The sequence below is a fragment of the Hypanus sabinus genome, chromosome 14, assembly GCF_030144855.1.
Source record: "Hypanus sabinus isolate sHypSab1 chromosome 14, sHypSab1.hap1, whole genome shotgun sequence".
Lineage (NCBI taxonomy): Eukaryota > Metazoa > Chordata > Chondrichthyes > Myliobatiformes > Dasyatidae > Hypanus > Hypanus sabinus.
The window spans coordinates 97533455-97560294 of NC_082719.1; the positions used below are offsets into that span (position 1 = coordinate 97533455).

Sequence of the window (26840 nt, forward strand, 5' to 3'; positions counted from 1 at the left end):
AGCTAAAAGATCTTTTTCCTTGCCACTGTCAAACACATTATTCCAACTGTAACATCTGAAAACCAGAGGTATTTTGTAAGGAACATCAAATATTAAAACACTCACAGGATTAAATACTTGAAGAGGGGAAAAAATATAATTGCTGTCTGAAATTTAACTAAACAGCTCCTTAACATAGGGCGGCATTTTAAGTTGTTCAATTTTAGATGGATGTTATTTTTCCACAAAAAGGTTTGTGACCCACACTGTAGATGTCATCTGGTGCATCGGTAATGAGAAGCTCAATGGGTGGCATCATTTTATAATTAAATAGCCCATGAACCATTTGTAAGGTCAACAAAGATTAATGCTGTGAGTCAACGGGGGTCATAGCATGTGCATTTCTATAGAATTTTGTCAGTGTCAATTGGAGTGCAAAGGGAAGCTTTGAATTTCATAGCAATAAACTATGACCAATAGCAGCTCATAGTCATGGCTTGTAATTATACAAGTAATATCAATTTTGCGGTGATTACATTTAACAGTTGGTTGTGTACTTTTCTTGTACCTTGACTAGAATTTATGGAGCTTATTTAAATTAATGCTATTGAGAATTCAACTCAGGATAAGTATGTTCAATACTACAAGGGATATTAAGAGGTTATTTATGTTCCTTGCCAAGAAAACTGAAATATTCTGACTGTATTTCTGATTGTATGTGCACCACAGAAGAGCAGCAGTTGGCATGATGTAATTATGGCTCGGAGTGTCAGATGTTGGAGTTCAATCCACTGTCCTTTGTAAAGAGTCTTGCTGTGGAGTACATAGGGTTACTCAGGGTCCTCTGGTTGCCTCCCACAGTCCAAAGACATACCGGGTAGTTGAATTGGTCATTATAAATTGTCCCCTGATTAGGTTAGAGTTAAATTAGGGTTGTAGGAGGTTGCTGGGTGAGGTGACGCGAAGGACTGGAAGGACTGGAAAATAAAAAAAATAGCCTTTTGTCCAAGGAGAATTACAAACTTTCAAGCACTTTCTTTAAAAATCATGAATGAAAATGTAAACGTGGCTAGAATTCACAAATATCAAGATCTACTTTGAAAAAGAACACTGATTTAAGTGCAAGTTTTCTTTTTTGAATCTAATGCTAATAATCTGCTTTAATTATTTCAATTAAACATTTTTCATCACTTTATTGGTGCTTAGGGATATCTTCATTTTGCTCAAAGTACTGCTGCTACCAACTTTCTTGAAATCAATGTGATGTACAGGGCAGGATTGGAGAAGTAGCTAGAACTAAGAAACCAAACCATTTTTCTCCAGTGCCTAAAAGACAACATGGCAGAATAGATCAGGGCTCAAATCCTGCTGCTGTCTGTAAGGAGTTTGTACTTTCTTCCTGTGACCATGTGGATTTCCTCCAGGCGTTCTGGTTTCCTCTGACATTCCAAAGATGTATGGACATTTGACACCTGTAGGCTGCCCCCAGCAGATCATCAGATTGCATTGGTGGTTGATGCAAAAATGATGTATTTCACTGTTTCAGTGTTGTGGTGACAAATAAAGCCAATCATATCTTAAACATAACGAGATAGCCAAAATATGATGCTCAAAAATAGCAAGGACCTACAGTATTACTATTGAATACAATCATGAATATAATTTGTTTACCTTGCATTCAAACAATGCTCCATTGCCACATGAAAAGCCCACAGTTTAGCTGCCCAGGAAATGCGTTGAAGGGCCATTTATTATAACAACAAATGCTGTGACTAACATGGTAAAGGAATTTCCACAGTACAGCACTGACAGTTTTTCGAATCAGTGGCAAAGAAGGTAAAGAAGGTGGTTCAAGATTCAAGATTGTTTAATGTCATTTCCAGTATGCAAGTGTAAAGGAGAATGAAATAATAGTTACTCCAGATCCAATGCGACACAAAAATACAATAAGATAAAGAACACAATAAATATTATTGTGATATATTATATATAAGATAGCTATATACAAAGATTGATTGATTGTGCATAAAGTGACGCCAGGTGCAAGACTGCCTGTACTTAAGGTGACTCTAACAGGAAATGATGAGATATTGGTGGTTGGGAGAGGGGAATTTCACAAGGAGAGCAGAATGCACTCTTTGTGAAGATGAATATTGATAGTTGGATAGCATACGATAAATATCAGGCCTCTTTGCTTCACCAAGAATGCCATTATGGAGTTACGTGGTGAAGAGTAGGAAACTGATATGACATAAAAACTCCAGTTGTAAGAAATTTGGTGATGATAATGAGCTGTTTCCTTTCCTGAAAGTGAATGGAATCCCTTTGTGCCTGTAACCCAAGATAAGGGCTCTAAAATCTGTATCCAAGAATCTTGGCATCGTACTCGGTGCTTTCTGAGTCATCACATTGCAGATCATTCGCAACATTTGCTTACACTCTACTGTCAAATGGCATTTCTCCTTTATGAGGTAATGCTTGCCTTAAAGTAATGCCTGTCATTCCTGATATCATTCCCATGAAAGCAGGTCTGTAGGTCGCTTTTGTGTACAAATTAACAATTTTCACTGCTGGGCAAAACATCTAGCATCAGCTTTAACACCAGGAGTGAAGCCTGAAGAACAAGTACAACTCACTCCACTGTGCATCAAATCAAATTACTAACTTAACAGTTTTATATACTAAATTAGTGTTGAATTGTACCAAATTAAGGTGCCTTTTGCATCCTGAATCAAATTACTTGGTTGAGGTTCCTGTAATCATTTGATTTGGCTCTGTTACAGGCAGCTGGCATGATAATCACATTCTTAACAAAAAACTGTGCTGGAAACAGGACCACGGACATAGTTCAGTAATTGTACAGGCAGTATATTAACACACAGTACCATTTATCTACCATCCAGAATTGGAGAATAATAACTGATAGGATCACGTTACATGAGATGAGGGGAGATGTCATTGAAACCCATTGAATGTTAAAAGGCTTCGATAGAGCGGATGTGGAGAGGATGCTTCCTATGAAGGGGAAGTCTATGGGCAAAATCTGAAAATTTAGAACAGAGATGAGGAGGAATTTCTTTAGCTGGAGTGGTGAACCTGTGGAATTCATTGCTACCGGCGGCAGTGGAGACCAAGTCATTGGATATATTTAAAGGCAGAGATTGATACATTGTTAATTAGTCAGGGCACAAAAGGTTATAGAAAGAAGACAGGAGACTGGAGTTGAGAGGGAAGATGATGAAATAGAGGAGTAGGCTCCATGGGCCAAATGGCCTAATCCTGTTCCTATAACTTATGGAGATGGATAAGTTTTAAATTACATTAATGATTAATTTACATTATTTCTTATTAAAGCTTGTGGAATCCGTACTACATTTTAAAAAGTAAGAATTTCTTTATTGATAGTAGTCAGTAAAGGAACATTGGCAAAATTCTGTGAAAATATTGGAAATAATAATTTTAAAAACTATCAATAGGAAATTTGAACATTTTGATACTTCAGATTCGGCAGCTTTCTTTTGGAGTGCGGAGGAGTCAAAGAGAAAATCCAAGGTCTTCAACATATTTTGTATGTTAGACCATAAGATATAGGAGGAAATTAGGTCATTCAGCCCATTGAGTCTCTTCCAACTTTTGATTATGGCTGATCATACAAATTTTTTCAATACTTTGTTATTTAATAAAATATTTTTCTGGTTGTTTTCATTTCATCACATGATTTTTCACGGTACTTTTTAAACTTTTTATTCTTTCCTTTGCTTCCGGTTGGAACTTTATAATTCTCCAGTCCTTAGGTTTCCATATTTTCTATATGCTTCCACCTATTCTTTTAGTTTATTACTTAAACAATTTGCTGACCATCATTGTTAAAAGGCATAGTGGTGAAACGGACTTTTAGGAATGTATATAGAGGTAATATTTATAACATAGAATGTTACAGCACAGTACAGGCCCTTCAGCCCACAATGTTGTGCCAACCTTTTAACTTAGCCATCCATTTTTCTTTAATCCATGTGCCTATCTAAGAGTCTCTTAAATGTCCCTAATTTATCTGCCTCTGCAATCACCTTGGCAGCAACGGAGGATGAGAGGTGACCTGATAAAGGTGTACAAGGTGATGAGAGGCATTAATTGTGTGGATAGTCAGAGGCTTTTTCCCAGGGCTGAAATGACTAGCATAAGAGGGCACAGTTTTAAGGTGCTTGGAAGTAGGTACAGAGGAGACGTCAGAGGTAAGGTTACGAATGTCGGGGCAGAGTGGTGAATGCGTGGAATGGACTGCCAACGACGATGGTGGAGGCAGATACGATAGGGTCCTTTAAGAGACTCCTGGACAGGTACATGAAGCTTAGTAAAATAGAGGGCTATGGGTAACCCTGGGTAATTTCTAAGGTAGGGACATGTTCGGCACAGCTTTGTGGGTCGAAGGGCCTGTATTGTGCTGCAGGTTTTCTATGTGTCAAAGGTTCTGGGGAGAAGGCAGGTGAATGGAGTTGAGAGGGATAATAAATCAGCCATGATGGAATGATGGAGCAAAGTCAATGGGCTGAATAGCCTGAAGCCGGTCTTATGTCTTATGGGTTGATGGTCCAACCTGCAGCGCCATTGTGCTCCAATAAAAGCAGAGAATGCTGACTGCACTATCTGCTACAACCATTAGGGTGTATTAGAGATTTCACATGACAGAAAGAAAAACAATTTGAGGTTATCAAGTAAGTTTTAAACCAAGAAATCATACAGAGCATCTAGAATAAAATTCTTCAGAAAGAAATTAGGTGAAAGATTTAAGAGGAACCTGAGTGACGACTCCCTCACTCAGAGGGTGGTGTGAGTGTGGAACGAGTTGCCAGGTTGTAGTGTATGTAGGTCCGACTGCAACATTTAAGGGGAGTTAGAGTACGTGGATGGGAGGAATGTGGAAGGCTATGGCCCAGGTGCAGGTAGGTACAGTACCTAGCCCTATGGTTGGGACTAGGCGTTATAACCATTTGTCATGGATGAGTTGATCAAAGGGTCTGTCTCTGTATTGTTATGCTCTGTGCCCCTAAAAAAATTGATGAAACTATCTAACTCACTACCACAGGAAGATTGAAAAGTTAGAGACGGGAAAGGAGGGCTTCACTGACTGAGTTAAGTGAGGAAAGTTGAGGAAGCTCAAATGGGGCACATGCATCATTTCAACAGTTTATGTTCCAATTATTTTATGCCGTTTAGATTGTATAAAATATAAGTCCCTAACCTACCTTAATATAAAGCTTATATTAATCTCTCAACAGGAGAGAAAACAACATTATTTATCCTATTGCCTCAACTTTTCTAAAGAGACCACCACAAATATCATCTTATTAAAAGTGCCATGAGTTTATTTCATCATTAAAAAGAAAGTGAAAATATATCGCTGCCTAACCTAAAGCCAACAAATCTGTTGCAACCAGGTACACCATCTGAAACTGAATAGTAGTAAGTTAGGTTTGAACTCATCAATAAAATATGTGCAAGCCTTCTCCTTGTTCACTTCTGCATGCATTTAAAGGTGCTTGCTTTGCCACAGGTTGCACTTACACGCAGATACTTAAATCCACTTCCTCCTTTTTAATACAGGAAATTAGGTCAAGGAGAAGAGGAACTCCATATCACTTGAAGGTAAGATATATATTTTTTGTATAACTATAGCACTATATCCCAACCTGGATGTAAAACTAATGGATGTTTTAAAAGCACAAGGAGTCATAAGCGAAAGTGGCTTGCAATCAGGAGCAAATGTATTATAATGCAGCAATGCATAATATATTGCAAAGAATTCAAAAGTCACCATAAAGCTTGATAATTGTCACTTTATGTTTTTAGAAGATTGTTTCCGGCAGCAGTTAAGTAGTACGTTTTAAATGTGCTAGAGTGATTTGCAGTTCCAAGCCAGCTGCTACATTTATTTATTTATCGAGATACAGCATCGAATAGGCCCTTCTGGCCCTTCACTGACCCAATTTAACCCTAGCCTACAATGACTAATTAACCTACTAACTGCACATCTTTGGACTGTGGGAGGAAACAGGAGCACCTGAAGGAAATGCACGCATTCCACAGGGATGATGTAATGACTCCTTACAGATGACGCAAAATTGAACACCGACGTCCCAAGCTGTAATAGCGTTGCGGTAACTGCTGCCTACCATGGCACTTCATATACATATAAAAGCATTACTAGTTATACTGAGACTGCCAGATGCTATTTAAATCAAACTTTCCAAATGATGGCAAACGAAAAAAGAACAATTAATGATCGTGGATTTGCACATTGCTCAGGTTCCCTGATTAGAAAGCATTCTATCAAGTGAATCATATTTGGAATTTTGGTAAAGTATTGTCAATGAAACGTAGTCAATTCCAAGCATGCATGAGCACCCCCCCCCCAATAGGGATATCTATAATGGGCAGGAAAGCAGTGTCCATCATCAAGGAGCTCCACCCACCCAGGCCATGCTCTCTTCTTGCTGCCGTCATCAGAAAGAAGGTACAGGAGCCTTCAGTCCCACAACACCAGGTTCAAGAACAGTTATTATCCTTTATCCATCAGGCTCTTGAACCAGTGGGGATAACTTCATTCAACCCAACAATGAGCTGTCCTCACAACCCATGGACTCACTTTCAAGGACTCTTCATCTCATGTTCTCGATATTTATTGCTTATTTATTTATTATTATTTTTCTTTGTATTTGCTTTTTGCTGTATTTTGCAAACTGGCTCTTTGTCCATCTCGTTGCGTGCAGTCTTTCATTGACTCCATTGTGTTTCTTTGCATTTACCATGAATGCCCTTAATAAAATTAATCCCTGGTTTGGATTTGGTGACATATATTTACTTTGATAATAAGTTTACTTTAAACTTATCAAAGTACGTATGCATTATACAATGTTGAGATTCATCTCCTTATAGGCAGCCACAAAACAAAGAAACCCAAAAGACTCATAAAAAAAGACCGTCAAACACCCAACATGCAGAGAAAAAAGAATAACAAATCATACAAATGATAAAAGTAAGCAAAGAACATTTAGGATAAAAGTGTCCTCCGACACAAAGCCCGGAGCAGATTCAGAGTATAGCATACAAATTTAGAGTGTTCATCTTCTATTACTGCTGTTTTGCCATGTTAGACAGTCTTCAAAGCAAATACCACATTGGGATTTAACAATAAGCGATTTTCAGAAAAGCTGGGAAGTTTCAGCAGGATCACTAAATGTCCAGTCGAGCACTTTGAAGCAGTAAGCATAATATCAGAATATATTACTTTGGCAATGGTATCTCAGTTAATTAGCTGAGACAAATAATCATTCTTAACATTCTGGTGGGGTGAAGTAGATTGCTCTACATAAACCTATGAGATCATGTTGAGATCCGGAGCAACACACACAAAATGTTGGAGGAACTCAGTAAGTTAGGCAGCATCTATAGAGAATAAACCATCTATGTTTCAGCCCAAGGACCTTCATTAGGACTGGAAAGAAAGGGGAAAAAGCCAAATTAAGAAGGTGGAGAGAGGAAGGAGTACAAGCTGGCAAGTGATAGGTAAAGCCAGGTGAAGGGGAAGGTGGGTGGATGGAGGAGGAGGGTTAAGTAAGAAGCTGGAAGGTGGTAGGTAGAAGAGGTAAAGGGATGAAGAAGGAGGAATCTGACAGGAGAGGACAGTGACCGATATGACCTATTACTTCTATATTATGAATTCTTCTTGGTCACATCAGGCTTGGGTATGCTGAGTCACTGTCTTTATCTTTGTACCTTAATTACAGGTAATGTGCTACAGTCTTTCCAAATTAAACTTCATATATTAACATAACTAAATAGAAACTTCTGAGCCAAAAGACAAATTCACAGGTTAAATGAAAAACAATAGATAAATTGAGTTGGATTTCTTTGTGTGGTGAATGTGACTAATGGATGTGACGAAGAACTGAGCTCAGTGGAAGACATACACCATTATATTGACCTCTAGACATTATCCATTATCCAGCTGGTGACAAACAGATTCCCCTTCATCCTTCTGAGCTCTGGCAAGTACAGGTCCAGGGTCCAGCACAGCTTTGTGTATGGGAGATCATGGTCTCATAAAATATCAAAACTTGTACATGATCTAAAATAATAAGGAGCATAGTGGTAGCTTCTGAACAATAGATAAGACCATAAGCAAGCATGTAATGTTGAGGCTATATAAGGCACTGCTGAAGCCTCACTTGGAGTACTGAGAGCAGTTTTGGGCTCTTCATCTAAGAAAGGATGTGCAGATATTGGAGAGGGTTCAAAGGAGATTCATGAAAATGATTCCGGGAATGAAAGGCTTTATGAGGAGCATTTGATGGCTCTGGGCCTGTACTCAAGGGAATTCAGAAGAATGAGGGGCAATCTCATTGAAACTTATCAAATGTTGAAAGGCCTCGATAGAGTGGATGCAGTAGAGAGGATGTTTCCAATGGTAGGGGAGTCCTCTAGTCTTTGAGGACACAGCCTCAGAATAGAGGGACATTCATTTAGAATGGAAATGAGGAGCAATTTCTGTGTAATTCATTGCCACAGAGGGTTGTGGAGGCCAAGTCATTGGGTATATTTAAGGCAGAGGTTGATAGATACTTGATTAGTCAGAGCATGAAGGGATGTAGGTAAAAGGCAGGAGATTGGGGCTGAGAGGAAAATGGATCAGCCATGATGAAATGGTGGAGCAGACTCGAAGGGCCAAATGGCCTAATTCTGCTCCTATATCTTATGGTCTTATGGAGATAGATTGATTTTAAATTACATTATGAAAGGTTAATTTAAATTACTTCATATTATGGCCTTATGGTTTAAGACATGAGCAGAATTAGGCCATTTGGCCGATCGAGTTTACTCCACCATTCTGTCATGGCTGATTTATTATGCCTCTCAAATCTATTCTCCTGCTTCTCCCCAGAACTTTCTATGGCCTTGCTAATCAGGAACCTATCAACCTCTGCTTTAAGTATACTCAGTGACTTGGGTTCCACTGTCATCTCTGGCAAATAATTCCACAGATTCACTCCCCTCTGATAAAAGAAATTCATCCTCATCTCTGTTCTAAATGGACGTCCCTCTAGGTTTCCTATAGTCGGAGAGTGTAGGAAGCATCCTCTCCACATCCACTCTATCTAGGTAGGTCTTTCAATACTGAATGGTGGGATGGCTGGGCACAAGTCAAGTGAAATTTAACTCCCAACAATTGAGCAAGGAACCGCATAAAGAAAATACAAATTCTGAAAGTAAACCTAGTGTCCTGGGATTACTTAAGCACTAAGATTTGAAGACAGACTGAGAAAGTGAGTAGAAACAAGATTCTGTATATGATTACTGCAGTTCAACAAAACAAAGAGTTTTTAAATACATACTACAAACACAAAGTGCTGGAGGAACCCAGTAAGCCAGGCAGCATCTAAGGAAAACAGAATAGTTGACATTTCAGGTCGAGTCCCTTCATCAAGACTGCTGAGTTCCTCCAGCATTTTGTGTGTGTTGCTTGGACTTGCAGCATCTGCAGATTTTCTCTGGTTTGTGATTTAAATACATGCCAGATTGGTTTGGTATCTAACATTGTTCCGGTCACCACAGTTCAGGAAGGATGGGTAGACCATGAAAAAGATTTAGTAGATTGACTCTCCAGTATAGACTACGTTTAGGTTGACAGGGTTTCAAAGGTTACAGGGAGAAGGCAGGAGAATGGGTTTAAGAGGGATAATAGATCAGTCATGATGGCATTGCAGAGAACTCTCAGTGGGCTGAATGTCCTGATTCTGATGTCTTATGGTCAATTTGCATGGATAAACTGGATAAAAATGGGATTCTTCTCTTTAAGGAAGACAAGGTTGAGATGATTCTATAGACTCACTGAAAATCACTAAAAGCTGATAAACTGCTCGCACTGGCAGGGAGGCAGAAAACCAGAAGACACAAATTGATAGTAATAGGCATAAAATTCAGTGATGATATAAGGGAAAAATAGGCAGCCAGTAATTTTCTAGAATAAATCTTGAAAGGTGACTGCAGGTTCAACTTTCAGACAGTAATTCCATGGATACTTGGGAGAGAAAACATTGCAAGGCCATAGGAAAAGCTTGTGCAATTGAGACTGACTGAAGTACAAAGTAAATTTATTATCAAAGTACAAATACTGTACGTCACCATATACTACAGCTGCTCTTGCAGAGGGTCGGTATTTGCTTGGATGGCCAAATGCCCTGATTTTATATCAGAACAATTTAATGATTCTGTACACAGATAGCTTTATGGTATGCGGCTTTAGTGCACGCCCTTGATTTTAAAAATGCACACACACTGTTTCAGGAATAGCTTCTTCCCTCTGCCATAAGATTTCTGATCAGTCCGTGGACCACGAATATGACCTCACTATTTTGTTCTCTTTTTGAACTGTATTTTTATATATTCTTACTGTAATTTATAATAGTTACACTGTATTGCTGCCACAAAACAGATTTCCTGACATATGTCAGTAATAATAAACCTAATTCTGAAATTCTGCCTTGCAAAAGCAATTTACAAGGAACTAGAAATAGTCTTCAGCGGTAATGTAATAATGCAATCATCTGATATGCAAAAGCTTAAAAGCAGTTGTGTAACTAATATAGATTGTGCACCTGTACCTGTTAGACCAGCAATATAAAATTGGCAAACCCCCAATGAAAAGACTTGCATGAAAGCCAAGTACTTACAGGTGTGTCTTGCTAGAGAATAATTGGAACCTCCGCTGGTCAGTCCAAACCCCTCTGGAACTTGACTGGTGTTACGTGTCCTAGTTGGCAATTTTGGTGGTTCAATCTCAGCACCAAATTCTGCTCCGATTACACCCAGGAGGACAATGGCTGTGGCCTGTTTGCGCCTTTCCTCAAAGGAAGAGGATGATTTCTTCATGTGCGCAAGAAGACCAGGCAAAGAACCTAAAATACAAGGCAAAAGAGATATATACTAATAAACCATGTGCCATTTATCCCAAAATCAAATCTACAAAACCTGCCTCACTCTCGTGGACTTTACAACTCACGTTCTCAGTATTATTTTTTTTTATTTGCACTATTTGTCTTCTTTTACACATTGGTTGTCTGTCAGTCCTTGTTCACATAAAATTTCGATAACTTTGGAGGTGGTGAGGATGTGAGTTAGTAAGTACAACAGCTGGAGGGAAAGTGCAATGCAGGTCAAGAGTCCTCTTTATTGTAGCAGGGAACCATTTGACAGTCTTATAATAGAATCTGTTCTTGAACTAGGTGGACCATGCTTTCAGGCATTTGTATCTTCTACCCAATGTGAGAGGGGAGTGTTTAAGGTAGATGAGGTCTTTGGTTATTTTGACTACTTTACTGAGGCAGCAGGAGATATAGAAACAGTTCATGAAGGGGAGGCTGGTTTCCATGATGTACTGAGCTGTGTCCACAACTCTCTACAATTTCTTGTGGACATGTGTTGCCAAGCTGTGATGCATCTAGATAGAATGCTTTCTATGGTATGTCATTAAAAATTGGAAAGGATTGATGGGGACATGCTAAAGTTCTTTAGGCTCCTGGGAAACAGAGGTGTTGGGTAGCTTTCTTGGCCATGGCGTCTGTATGGCTGCATCCTGAAAGGCTACTGGCAATGTTCACTCCCAGGAACATGAAACTCTCAACTTCAGCGCTATTGATGTGTACAGGAGCACTGTGCACCACCCCACTTCCTGTACTCCAACTCTTCATTATTTGAGATACACTCACTGTGGTGGTATCATGTGTATTCGCTTCATTCATTCTGTGTGGCAGAATCTAGCCACACAGTCATTAGTGTACAGGGAGGTGGCCCAGAATTAGAAAGATTATAGTGGTGGTATTGCTGTTTATCCTTACTGATTGCACTCTATTTGTCAGGAAATCAAGGGCTTAGAGAGCAGGATTTCTTTCTACCTGCTTATACTTGATTTGGTGGTCAGATCCTGTTCTCAGGAATCTCTAATTCCCTGCTGTCTAAATGTTCTATTCTGCTTCACAATGGTGAGGGGTTAAAAATGGCATCACCAAATACCTTGACTAAGCATGAAAAGAGAAATGAATATTAACCTACTTGAAAACTGCATGTCTCAATTTAATTTTTAATACAAATTTTATAGAAGTTCATCAATACTTCATTGCACAAACACATGGCTTAGTTTTAGATCTCCCAACTTTAATTCTTTGTGCACTACAGAATATATGGGTGTTCACAGAATAGGTAGGGTGCTGGGAAGATTGGAACCAGAGATTTGAAAGATGACTACAAATACAGTGGATTCCAGTTAATTGGGACACATTGGGATCAGTACATTTTGGACCAATTAAGCAGATGCCCCAATTAGCCATGGTTTCATGGATATAGGCAAAAAGGTATAAAAAAGACAGACTACTGTTTAACTGAGTAACAAATTACCTATTTGAATGAAATACAGAGCAAATGAGAACACTACCAATACTACTATAGTATTAAAACACTGTGATTAGTTCCTAATAATTACTGACAGTGGAATTAATCCAGTATATGCTGTCATGTTCTTTTGATTGACTGTAAATGAACAAAGCCAGCACAGCCTCCTAGTGCAGATAACGGACTGCCTTAATACAATAGTTTTAACTATTGCATCCTCCAAATCTTAATTTCCATGTAACATTCAAGATGATTGTCACTGTTTTCAAATTCTTCAAAGTTCACAACTTATTGAAGTAGTGAAATAGTTTAATTTTACTCCCGACCGTTTCTAAATGCTTGAAGCCGCAGTGAGCTAAACAGGTCTAAATTGCCCTTATTTGTTTATTTCTTGCCAACTATCAGTGAATCACTGCTTTTTGAACACAAACACACACAACTAACACCACTTAAAGTCTGTTCACTCTAAGCAAGGTGTACTGTCTAGCAACCACACAAGTGCACACGACTGACGGCAGTTAGAAACTGTTTGGCAACAGTCCCGTCCGAATTAGGTGGCATAGTGTCCTAAGTAAATGGAGGGAATCCTGGCTATTTTCTCAATTATTTTTGTACATTAAGAGTTATCCCAAAGAAGTGGCTGTCCCAATTAACCAGAATCTACTACATTCCCAATATCACAAGATGCTGGTGGGGTAAGACATGGGATTACATAGAGAAGGGAAAGACATTCACAATGCTGCTTCATTTTTCACCATTTTGCAAGGGTCACAAATATAAATTTGTGAAAGCTCTGTGAAGGAATTATTTATTCTTGTAACGTTACACCTGCCAAGGCTGTTTAAATCCTGCTAACATTCATCAATGACTTTTTGGACTAGAAAATATAAGGTACAATACTCCAAGCATGCATTACTGCCTGTCTCAAGTTCACTTCAATGCAGCCAACATTTACAAATTACACCTACTATCTACTTCTTCAGTATTGGTGAGTTTTTATCTGCATGTTTTGACAGACTTTATAATCATAATACAATCTCTGTTAAAGTTAACAATAAATTGAGTTAGAACTATTAAAAACATACTGGTAGTGATTAATCTGCTCTTTGTGTTTTATAAAGAATTTGAAATGGAAGCTTTACCACACCAACAAGACTATTTCCAAATGCCCATTTAGCTCATATGCTAATTTACCTAATAAGAGGCCACTTTATTATGTACATCTGCTTGTTAATGCAAGTATCCACTCAGCCAATCATGTGGCAACAATTCAATACATAAATGTATGCATTCATGGTCAAGAGGTTCAGTTCTTCAGACCAATCATCAGAATGGGGAAGAAATGTGGTCTAAAGATTTTACTGTAGAATGATTGTTGGTGCCAGACAGGGTGGCTTAAGTATTGCCAAATCTACTGATCTCCATGGATTCATGCATAAGAGTCGCTACAGCTTACAGAGAATGGTGCAAAAAATATTTTAAAAAGTCAGTGAGCAGAAGTTCTGTGGGGGAAAAATGCTTTGTTAATGAGAGGGTGGACAGACTGGTTCAAGCTGACAGAAAGGCGGTAACTCAAATAACCATGTGCTTCAACAGTAGTGTGCAAAAAAGTATCTCTGAATGCAGATATCTTATACAGGGGTACCTAATATAGTAGCCACTAAGTGTGTATCTCAATTAAAAAAAAATACCATAAGACATAGGAGAATTAGGGTATTTGGCCCATTGAGTCTGTCCACCATTTGAACACGACATATTTACAAGCCCTCTCAACCTCTCTCTTGCCTTCTCCCTGAGACATGCTTATTAATCAAGATCTACATAATCACCTTATTTTTTTGTCCCTCATGATGTTCTAACGTTTGTAAAGTCACCATCAGCTCCCTTTGCTCAAAGAAAAGCAGTCCCAGTCTAGTGGGTAATTCTTCATAACTCAAGCCCTGCGTCCCCCTCCCAGATTCCATTCCATCCTCCTTTAGTCATAACCTCAAAAATGCACACAATATTCCAAGTACATTCTTATGAAAATCTTAATACAGCTGTAACATATTTTACCAATGCCTCATCCAAGTATGCCACATGACTACTTCACTACTTTGCCTGCCTTTGGCTAAGATATAGGTGCAGAATTAGGCCATTCAAGTTCAAGTATATTGCCACCTGTAGGCACATATAGGCTACCAAACGAAACAACATTACTTCAGACCAAGGTACACCCACAAAACATATACACTTGGCCTTCCATATCTGATGACTCAACCAACCATGGATCCAAGATATTAAAAAAAAATTCCAGGAAGTACCAAAAAGCAAAACTTGAATTTGCCACGCGCTGAACACTACGCTTAATCCACGTGGATGAAGACATGTGCAGGCATACCCTGCTGAAGCCTCCTGCCATTTCATAGATCCTCAGTCTCTCTCCAGCACTTGTTGTTTGAGCATTGTTCGCTACTTTGCCACAATGAGCACTACAGTGAGGGGGTTGAGGAGAGCAAGAGGAAGGAGTTTAAGGCCGGTAAGGGATGGCTGACTAGCAATGTAAAGTGCTACAATCTCAAGAACTTAAAGATCACAAAAGAATTGGCATCGGCTGATGCCCAGGCAGCATCAGCGGTCCCAGAAGAGCTACGATGGTTGCATCTATACTAAACATGTACAGACTTTTTCTTGTCATTATTCCCTAAACAATACAGTATAACAACTATTTACATAGAATTTACATTGTATTAGGTATTACAGGATATATGTAATCTAGAGATGATTTAAAGTGTATGGGAGGATCTGCGTAGGTTATATGCAAATACTACGCCTTCTTATATAAGGGACCTGAGCATCCGCGGATTTTGGTATCCGCAGGGGGTCCTGGAACTAATTCCCCACCGATACTGAGGGACGACTGCATTACACAAAATACATAGGGCAAAATATTACAATAAGTTAAATATAATTTGGTTCATTAAATTTGCTTTGCCATTCAATTATGGCTGATATATTTTCCCTCTCAATCCCATTCTCCCCAAACCTATGATGCCCTTACTAATCTAGTACATATCAGCCTCCGCTTTAAATATACCCGCTGACTTGTTTCCACAGCTGTCTGTGGCACTGAATTCCACAGATTCACCACCCTCTGGCTAAAGAAATTCCTCTATAACCAAACTGATATAAATAATTCTGGATGGCCTAACCGAGTTCCAATTATAAACCAGCATCACAAATATGATCTTGCTTGCATTAGTTTAAAAACATTATTCTTATTAAGATTGGTAATTCCCATTCCTGAAGTTAGTATCAATGAAAATAATATCCTAATTCCACATTAATTAAATCTGAATTTCACTGTGCTTGCTTGGTGAAATATAAATAGAGTGAAATTATGTAGACTAGAAGTATATTAACTTCTCTAAGATACTGAGTTTAATTGAATGTTGTAGGAAGCCAATTGTATTTTAAAGTGCAATATTATTGAGCATGATCCATTAAGTCAGCAGCTCAAATGCCAGCACCCAAATGCATTTTTAGATGTTAGTCAGATAGCATGTCATTACTTGCTCTTACTGCAATATGAAATAGTTCAGATTTCCTCATAGCAGGAACCACCAATGCTTAAAAACTCCAAGGTTCTTTAGGTATTTTTTCATGAATTTAGTGTCTAATTCTAACACAAGGCTTGTGTTATGTACGTTCTCCAAATTGAATTTGACACCAGAGGCCAGAAGATATTGAAAGGTCAAAGACATATAGAATTTGCCAATCCAGACTCTATTATCCAAAGACATTTGAAAAATGTAATAGACACATCATGGACTTAATTCATAATAATAAATTTAATACTTGCACTTGATAGTACTTAGTTATTTAATGTTTCATTGATCAGTAAATAAACATTTAACTGCTCCGGCCTGTAAAAACATTGTTAACAAAGTATATTTGTGTAGTGTACTCTAATCTGGTAACCAGATTATTGCACATACAGCAATTATGAAGAAAAACAGTCTCAAGGAATTAATAAGGCCGGACATTTTAAAAGGAGATTATTTGGACTGTGTGGAACAAGATCTAATTCGGAGAATAGTGTTAAATAGTTTAAAAAGAAAGTTGACAAGAGTCAAGATTATTTATTGCCATTCTTCAGTACACAAGCAGAAGAAAATGACTGTTATTCCATATCTGATGCAGCATAAAATAACACAAAGCATGCAGAACACAAACAGACACAAAAATAAAATCTATATAAGATATAAAATTGATCTTATAAACAGAGTACACAAGTAACTGTTTTATATATATAAATTTATGTACTGAACAGTACTGTGCAGAAGTCTTAGGCAAATATATATAGCTAGGGTGTCTAAGACTTTTGCACAGCACTCTAGTAATTTTATGCATTGTACTGTACTGCTGCCACAAAAAAACAAATCCATGACATATGCGATTGATGATAATCTTGATTCTGTTATGGGTCTCTATTGTGGACTGAGAGTGGGAAGGGGCAGGGAGAACAGAATCATGGTTGGAAAAAGGGGAAGGGAGAGGGAAGCACCAGAAAGACATCCTGTAATAATCAATATCAATTTTTTGGAATCAAATGATGTTTCCAGGCACCTCAGGGTGTGACTGCAACCCCCCCCCCCCCCAACCCTCCCCGGCACTCCTTCTCTGCCACGTGTCCCACACTACTCCTGCAGCACTCCAGCCTTGCCATTCCCAACATCCTTTGCTCATGCCAGATTTACAAACTTGCTCTCTGCTCCATGTTGACAAATGCAAAAGTCTTACACACCCAAGCTACATATATGTGCCGAAGACTTCTTGCACAGTGGAGTACATAAAGTGAGTAATACTAGATGATGTGTACTGTATGTAGTAATGGTGGTGGTGGGGAGGGGGAACTTTCACATGGTAAAATTCTTCTACAATGTGAATTGTTTCATAGAAGGAAGCTGAGTGAACATAGCAATTAGAAACTGTAAATTAAAATGCAGAGCAAATATACATGCTATTGTATCTCTGGAATTAACTACTTAAAATATTACCAAGTGAAGCTTAAGTTAAGAATTTCCTTATAAGAAGGATGATAACCCTATTCACACATAATGTTTTGTGAAACAAAAAAAATTACATGACATAACTAGCCCCATTTTTTTGAAATATTGTCTTCCCTGTGACCTTGTTGTATAGACCTGCGGTATTCAGCAACCTATTACTTCTCGTTAAAATGAATGTGGGCACTGCCAGTAGGGCCAAAAAAAAATACAAGAACCTATGACTTACAGAATGACTGAGCACAGCCGACCACACTCTGATTGTCCTGTCAGCTGACCTCTGCAAAAGCAATGGTTAGGTGATCCTGTGCTACTTAGCTGACAAATGAATGATCCCAGCTCCTCATATTTTGTACGCTGCAGCCTTTAGCCCAGGTACTTGGACAGTGAGCCGGCATGACATCTCAGATCAAGATGAATTGGTGCAAACTCCAAGCCAAGATTGTTTTATAGCATTTAATTTAGTTTCTTCCCCTGCTTGGATGAGCACAGGCTGGTTATGGATTTCTATTCTAATGTACTGGAGCAGGCCTGAAAGGAGCCAATGAAGCCGATGCTCGAGTGGAGATGCAGGAATACCGATCAATAGGCAAGGCCCTGACCTCAGCGCTCTCCACCCTGGCAATGGCCAGCATGCTCAGGAGGGGCACAGTAAAACCATGTGTATTCGTTCACATCATAAATGAATGGAGAAAAAACTCTTTGTATTCATTTAATGACTTCAGTTTTTTTAAAAACATTTTTTACTTCAAGTTTGTAAACATGGTCAAGAGCTGTCATGCACAAAAAGTTATATCTCAGATGATTCAAGATTATTAGAGAAGAAATAGATTGATAGATAATTATTAATAGACTTTATAATCTGTTGCATGCCCTGTAAAACAAGTTGGTGTGTATTGCATGTGTAAGATGCTAACTCAGCAAAATAAATCAAAGCACAATTTAGATTTTACTGTATTTTGGTAAAGTATATTGTTTTTGTTTTCCTATACATGACTTCTAACAATTTGGGTTGCAACATTCAGACATGGGAAACTGAAAATCACAACATCCATCAAAACAATAAACATCTCTGTTAGGGTATAATTTAATTCCAATAAGTAGGTTTGATTACATGAAGACTTAGAAAATTTTATTCAGGAAGAAATTAAAAATATGAATTTACAATTTCTAGAGTCTTGATTGAAGAGAGAATTTTATTAAAGATCTAATAAAAGGTAATAAAATCTGCTTCCTTAATGTTACCAGCTTACAACTGCGGGGGTAGCTTGAAAGAGAGTATAAATTTTATTACAGATTTTCATAGAATTCCTCGTTTGAATTCAAAATATAAAAAGAATTCACATGAATTTTAACTATTGGTTATTGTATGATTTCTCTATGGGAGATGTATTCAAAATACAGTAACTCACACCTTTAAAAATAAAGTAAGGTCCTCAAAAAATACTATTATTAGCTTTTAAATTTTTGTAGCAATCAAATCTAAGCAATCCTTGTTTAGAAAAGATGATTCTGAAAATTAAACCAGAAAGTGCTGAAAGATTATTAATAAGAAATATTAACTTGGTTTTTCTCTCTCTGTCGATGATATCTCACCGATTGAGGATTCCAATATTTTCTGTTTTTAATTATTTAGCAAAATAGTCAGCATCCATGGAGAGAAACACCAAATGTCATAGGTCATCCACAGATATTGCCTGATCATCCTGCACTTGGATATCATAATACAAACATTTGCAACTAAAATCCATTCTTTCTAAGTATGGTCTAGTATCTAACAGCCACATGAGTGCGCACGACTGGCACTAATTAAAAAGTTTCCGGCAACAGTCTCCTATCCTAATTAAGCAGCATAGTGTCCCAAATAAACAATGGGAATCCCGGCTATTTTCTCATTAGTTTTTGTTCTTTAAGAGTTGTCCCAGATAAGTGGCTGCCACAATTAACCAATGGCCCAATTAACCGGAATCCACTCTACGATATTATTGTAGTTTGTTATAAAGATTAAAAATGTATATTGATCATTTTTGAATTTTCTAGAGCTTATATTTCATTTTATTTCTTTTGTTTTGGTTAAGAACATTTTTGTCAGTGAAAGACTACCTAATGCAGATGGAACTTCCATAAATTTAAATTGATGTAAATATCGTCACCTACCATCTCAATTACTGTGAAATTCATGAAAATAAAAGGCAATGTTGTCTGTAAAAGGAATGTTGAACTGATGTTGAACAGATTATTGTTATAACTATGATTTCTTTCTGTGAGCAATAACGCTCCATTTAATCATAGTACAGGTGACAGAAAGATCCATTTTCTTGACAAGACAGTTGATCACCCCATCACAGCAAGAAAATTAAAACATGAAATAACTATTTCAATGCTGAATTTCAGCACACATCAGAATTTGTTGTTTCTGAAACAGAGCTGTGCAAGTGTTGGTGCATTTATATTTTTAAAAAAAACTTCTAGAATTAGTCTCCATTAATGGTAAAGATTGAGTAGATCAAATTATAGTAAGTGGAATAATTTGGTGTCACCAAAAACAAATTTCTACAGATGTATTGTAGAGAGCATTCTGACTGGTTGCATCAGCACTTTATGTGGAGGCTCCAGTGCACAGGATTGGAAAAAGCTGCCGAGGTTTGTAAACCTAGCCAGCTTAATTATGGACACTAGCCTCCCCACCATTGAGAATATCTTCAAAAGGCCATGCCTCAAGAAGGCGGCATCCACAATAAGAACCCTTAAAACCCAGAACATGCCCTCTTCTCATTTCCACCATCAGGGAGGAGGTACAAAAGCATTGCAGACACATACACTCAGTTAAGAATTATGTTCTTCTCCTCCATTATCAGATTTATGATGGTGGAAGGAGGAAGTTGTTTCTAAGTTGGTTCGTGGACAAGTCCACGAACCAATGAACACCACCTCACTATTTTGCTCTCTTTTTGCATTACATATTTTTTATATTTCTTATTGTAACTTATAATGATTTATAATGTATTGTGCTGTACTATAACCACAAAACAACAAATTTCATGACATATGCCAGTGACGGTAAACTTGATTCTGATTCTGAGTAAGAGATTCAGCTACCAACCACATGTATTTTGCTAAAATTATAACCATATAATTAGAACAAGTCCAATTAAAATTTACAGAAAGGACTGGAAAAGTATGTAGATCAGTATGATATATGACATTTGGCATGGATGCTTAAATCAAGATGATTGGTATGACAAAACAATTAAATCCTTAAATTAGACTGAGGGATGAACTTGTTGTACATTAACAATAAATTGACAATTAATAGAATATATTCTTGGGGCAATATTAGAAATCAAGGCTCAATATCTACGAACTCATCCATTCAACCTATGACAGATGATTCGCAGCATTGTACGCATGTACATATTTAATTAGTAACTGGACTGGCCAACAAGCTGTTCATGTAATAGTTCTAGTAACTGTTGAATAATGAGCAAGGGCTTACTCTCACTATTGTCAAAAGTGCAATAATTACACATTTTCTTATTCTCATGGCATAAACATCAATTTCTCCTTCCAGTAAATATCTTTTCCTTATGTTTTCCCTCTTCTTCCATCCCCCACTCTGGCTTCTTACCTCCTTCCACCAGCCTATCACCAACCTCTGGTGCCACTCTTTCTTCCTTTTCTCCCACGGTCTCTCCTATCAGATTCCTTCTTCTCCAGCCCTTTATCTTTCCCACCCATCTGGCTTCACCAATCACTTTCCACCTAGACCTCCTTCTCCTGTCCTCGCATTTTTATTCTGGCATCATCCTTCTTCCTTTCCAGTCCTGAAGAGAGGTCTTGGCCAGAGACATCTACTGTTTATTCATTTCCATAGATGCTGCCTGTTCTGCTGAGTTCCTCCAGTATTTTGTTTGTGTTACTCCAGACTTCCATCATCTGCAGAGTTTCTTGTGTTCATGTAATAATTATTTAGAGAAGTTAACTGTTGCAGAAGAGCTACTTGCGAATAATTCTAGAGCATTAATGGAGTTGCCTATTTGTTGGTAAGTGCTTCATGGGTAAAAAAACACTGAGTTATTGTCTCTGTATCTCTCAATAAGCACCACTGGTATACTTAAGACAGTTAAGCCAAATGTCACCAAAGTTCACAGAAGATTCAGCTCTCCTGTCCATTATGATCTATGCTTCCCATTATTATTGAGAAATAAAACAATGTTTTCATTATTATTAAAAGGAGAAAAAGACAAATCTAATTAGAAATATGAGGAATATGCATTGTTTTTTGGATTACATTGTAAGAACCATCTTATGAAGTCTATCCATTATAGCTCCACCACAAACTTGCATTTTCAAGACTCATATTGTAGGTTTTTTGAGCAGGATCATGAAAATAACACCAATCTATATTGCAGCATTCCATTTCAGTGCCATAAGCTTGTACTCATTGTAATAGATTCTGTCTGCCTAAAGTTATTTCACTCAACACTTACAGCTGCAAAAGAGAATTGAGCTTGTAAAGACTGGACCCAACGTTAGTCAAATTTTAAGAGGTAGCAGGTAGCATCAGATATTGCAATCAGTCCCTAGGTAATAAAAGATACAAGAGTTGTATTATTTACATCGCCACATGCCAATGCTTACTTACTAAATATCAGTCAGTTCACATAGTTATTGAAGGTATGAAAATGGATGCTGAGTCAAGAAAGATAAAACAAAAACTTTTCATATTCTTTAATTGAAATTTAACCTAGGGCCTTTGAGTTATGTTGATATTTCTGCAACTGGAAACAAAGGCAGCAATTTGAACCTTGTTTGGTAGATCACTATTATCTTAACAAACAGATCTTCCTTAATTTATATTGAACCACTATAATCTAAATAGTAACTTCAGTCTGTATAGATATCAAATATGGTATGGAGAGTTGCATAACCTTTTCTCATTTTCCACATGATTTCCAGCACATGCATAAAAAGGAGTAAGCTGTAGACTGTAGCCCATAGACCAATACATACATTGGAAACTGGGTTGCTCAGTTACAGTTTAAGTGAAGAGAATAATAAAGTACAGGCCTTTCAATGCATGATGTTGTGCAAACTGGATAACCTACTCTAAAAATCCAACCCTTCCCTCCTACATAGCCTTCCATTTTTCAATCATCTATGTGCCTATCTAAGAGTTTCTTAAATGTCCCTGATGTATCCATAGAACAGAGAAAACTAAAAGCTAAGGATTATTCACTTTAATTAATTTATTTGTTTGTTTGTTTATTTGTATTTGTATTTCAGCGATACACCATGGAAAAGACCCTTCCAGCTCTTTGAATCACACTGCCCCAGCAACTTCTGACAAACTGATTAACCCTAACCTTTTTTTAAACCTCGCACCAACTGCTACAGTACTGTGGAACCCTTACAGAGAGGGAAGCTAAAATACACATTTGGATTCACACAAAGATATACGAATACAATATATATCCAGAATAGTCCATTCAGCCCCTCATACCTAATCTGTCATTCAATGTTCATGGCTGACCTATCGCAGCAACATTTTCCTTCACTAATCCCATTACCCTTTATATCTACAAAGACATTGATCTCTGATGATTCAAATATATTCAGTGACTCTCATCTCTATTGCAGTCTTGGGTAAAACAAATTACAAAGCTTTATGAGGCTCTGCGTGAAGGAACTTCTCATCCTGTCCTGAATGGCTGGCCATATTTTTAAGTCAGTGATTTCTGGTTCTAGATCAAGTCTTAGAGAAGTTCAGTACTGAAGCAGGCCCTTTGGCCCATATATTCCATGCCAGAACCATTTCAACTGCCTACTCCCATTGACCTGCAATGGGACCATAGCCCTCCATATCCCTATTATCCTTGAACCTATCCAAACTTCCCTTAAACTTTGAAATCGAGCTCACATACCTCTTGTGCTGCACTTTTGCAGAGAAGCATCTTTATATCTATTCTGTCGTTTGCCATAATCATTTTATGTTTCATTCCTCTTTACAGTACAGAACAAAGACATGAAGTGATTAATATCTCTCCACTGGGCAATCACCTCCAATTCTACAATTATTTAAGGTCAGACCTGTTTACAATATTCCAGACGCAGTCTCACCAAGTCACTCTATAACTGGACCAGAATGCCTCTAATCGTGTACTCAAATATTCTTGCAATAAAGACTAACCGATCACGAGCTTTCTTTGCATCAGTGTATTAACTTTTAGTGATTTATCCACAATGATTCCCAAAACTCTTGAACATCAATCCCTTTCACTCTCTTGCCATTTAAAAAATACTCTCATTTCTATTTTTTTGTTCATGGAAATGTCCCTGAATTTCCCACATGCTGCAAGGAGGGTCTTTCTGCCATTTATAGTACCTGCACATTGCTGGCAAGAATAACATTTATTGTCTGTATCTAATTTCACACTGGTGGCAAGCCAATTTTAGAGGACTATATTCGTGGGTCTGGAGTCACATATAAAGGGTAGAGACAGGGTAAGGATGGTAGACTTCCTACCCTAAAGAACATCAGCCAGAAATTAAACGCCATTCTGCTATAATGTTATACATTTATTAATAAAGTGGATTTGTATTGTGATGTGGATTGTTTTCTTTCAAAAATAGCATTTTAATTAATAATTGAAGTTTTAGATGAATGCAACTTCTTTTCTTTTGAAGAAAAATTCAAGCACATAAAACACACACTTTAGTTAAGTCAAAGAGTCATAACGCTGCTCAGATTGGGAACAGACTCATGCGTGATAATCAAGTTGCTTAACTGAGCTAGTCCCTTTGCCTGCATATGATCCGCATCCCTCTGAATCTTTCCAACCCACACACACATCCAAATATCTTCTAAATGTTGTAATTGTGCCCATTTCTACCACTTCCTCTGGCAGTTCATTCCATACACCCACCGCCTTCTCTGTGAAAAAGTTTAAATCTTTCACCTCTCACTTTACACCCATGTCTTTAGTTTTGGACTCTCCTACCCTAGGAGAAAGTGGTGTTATTCGTCTTATTTTTGTTCCTCATGATTTAATAAACCTCTTTATGATAACCCTCAGCACCAAACTTCTAGAACGCAGTATGCGCCTACCCAGTCTCTCTTTATCCTTCAAGAGGACCACAACCTCATCGTAGGGTTTGGAGGCTTGCATGGCTCAATAACCCGGAGAGCTACATTGGCTGGAGTCAGGGCCATGTACTTTGGTTCTTGGTAAGGCCACCCATGCCGAACAAGTCAAAGGGTAGAGGTGACTAAGAGTGGTCCACCAATTTGGAGGTTCAGCTCAGAGCTAACAACCCTGACTGGCCAAAAAAATTATTATGGAAACAGCCATGAAGAATCCTTCTGTGTCCGTGTGCGATGGTATGATGGCCAAGGACAGAGAGAGATGGAGGACTTTCATTGCTGCCTTAAACACCAGCTGCATAATGGGAACTAAGTATGTAGCCTCTCTTTATAACTCAAACCTTACAGTCCCAGTAATATCTTGGTAAATTATTTTTTGCACCCTTGCCAGTTTAACATCCTTCCTACAGCAAGGCAAAAAGAACTGTACGTAGTACTCCAAATGTGGCCTTAGCATCATCTTGTATAGCTGTAGCAAAATCCGGATCAATCAAGATTAGTAAGTTGATGGACTTCTTCATCATCCCATCTACTTGTGTATTCATTTTCAAGGAACTATGTACCTGTAACCCTATGTCTTTCTGTTCTGGAACACACACTAGGGCCAGACTATTTACTCAGTTAGTCCTGCCTTGTTTTGTCATACCAAATGCAACACTTCACACTTAAACTCCATCTGCCACTACTTGGCCCACTGGCCCAGTTGATTGAAGTTCAAAGTCCATTTATTATCATAGTATGCATCACATATACAACCTTGAGACTTATCTTCATGCAGGCAGCCACAAAACAAAGAAACACAATATAATCCATGATTAAACCAACCCAACAAAGACCATCAAACTTCCAATGTGCAAAAAAAAACCAATAAAAAAGTAAAAACAAATAATACACAGAATGTGAACCACAGAGACCCCGAAATTGACTTTGGAACCACAGAGCAGTTCAGCACTGAGGCTGGTCCAGGAGCCTGACGGCTGCAGGGCAATCACTACTCCTGAACCTGGTGACATGAACCCAAAGCTCCTGCACCACCTTGTATCCAACTAGGTCCCATGTGTTTTAACCATCCAGAACAGCTTACCTGCAGTACCTTGTCAAAGGTCTTGCAAAAGGCCACAATGGTAATATCTACTCCGCTGCCTTATTTACATTCTTAATCAGCTCTTCAAATACATTCAAATACACAAATATCCCATGCACAAAGCCATGCTGACTATTCCTAATCAGTCTTTCTGCTTCCAAATGCAAGTAGATCCTGTCCTTCAGAATCCCCTTCAATAACTTACTCACCACTGACATCTGTAACTCCCATGATTAAATACATTGATGCACACATACTTATATATCATCAATTTTAACTGTAACAATAACGTTTTATGATATCATATAAATGGTTAAGATGTCTCAATTATAATACTAATGGGACAGAAATTAAATATGGTGATCTACTTTTGCAACTTAGTACATATTAAAGTTTGGATTGGTAAAAGGAGTTCCTTGGAATCCTGGTTATATTGATGTTGTGGAATAAATTCTATTTTTAACTTTTACTTAGTGAATTTTACGTATTTGTTAGGTCATGATGGATCATTTAGGGTTTAATATTTTTAATGAAATATGACACCCCATTACAGTATACTGACTGCGAGGAGGAAGGATTTTTTTTTACAAAGAGCGATTGCCCAATTGACTAACAGTTCCTTAGTATTAACCAATAATAATGTTTTAAAATCCATATTCTTACATCAAATGTATATAAACAGGAAGCACAAGAAGACTAAGTAGATCACTACTGCTGCCTTTTCTGTCCTAGGGTCCATAGTGACCCAAGTAATATATAAAATTCACTAAATAAAGTTAAAAATATTTATTCCACAGTATTCCAAAAGAACTCCATTTACCAATGCAGACTTTAATATGTAAGCCGCTAAAGTAGAAGACATTTCTTAAAATTTTTATTTAGAGTGCATCACAGTAACAGGCCCTTATGGTCCAATGAGCCCAATAACACCCATGTGACATATTAACTGACTAACCCGTATGTGTTTGGACTGTAGGAGGTAACTGGAGGACCTAGAGAAAATCCACGAGTCACAGAGAGAAAGTACAAATGTCTTACAGATAGTGGCAGAATTGAACCCAGGTCACTGGCACTGTTTTAGTATTACAGTAACGGTTATGCCATTATGCCACCTCAAACGTCTGACCATATTCTTCGCGTCTAT

The 26840-nt window shown here is 37.9% G+C and overlaps 1 protein-coding gene across 2 annotated transcripts in view; it reads right to left on the reverse strand.

Moving 5' to 3' along the window:
• Window positions 1-26840, reverse strand: part of LOC132405011 (WD repeat-containing protein 7) — a 574145-nt gene that overhangs the window by 205564 nt on the left and 341741 nt on the right. For both annotated transcript variants that reach the window (XM_059989685.1, XM_059989684.1), the window contains one exon: window positions 10707-10931. In XM_059989685.1, the coding sequence (XP_059845668.1) occupies window positions 10707-10931 (225 nt within the window). The remainder of the gene's footprint in view (window positions 1-10706; window positions 10932-26840) is intronic.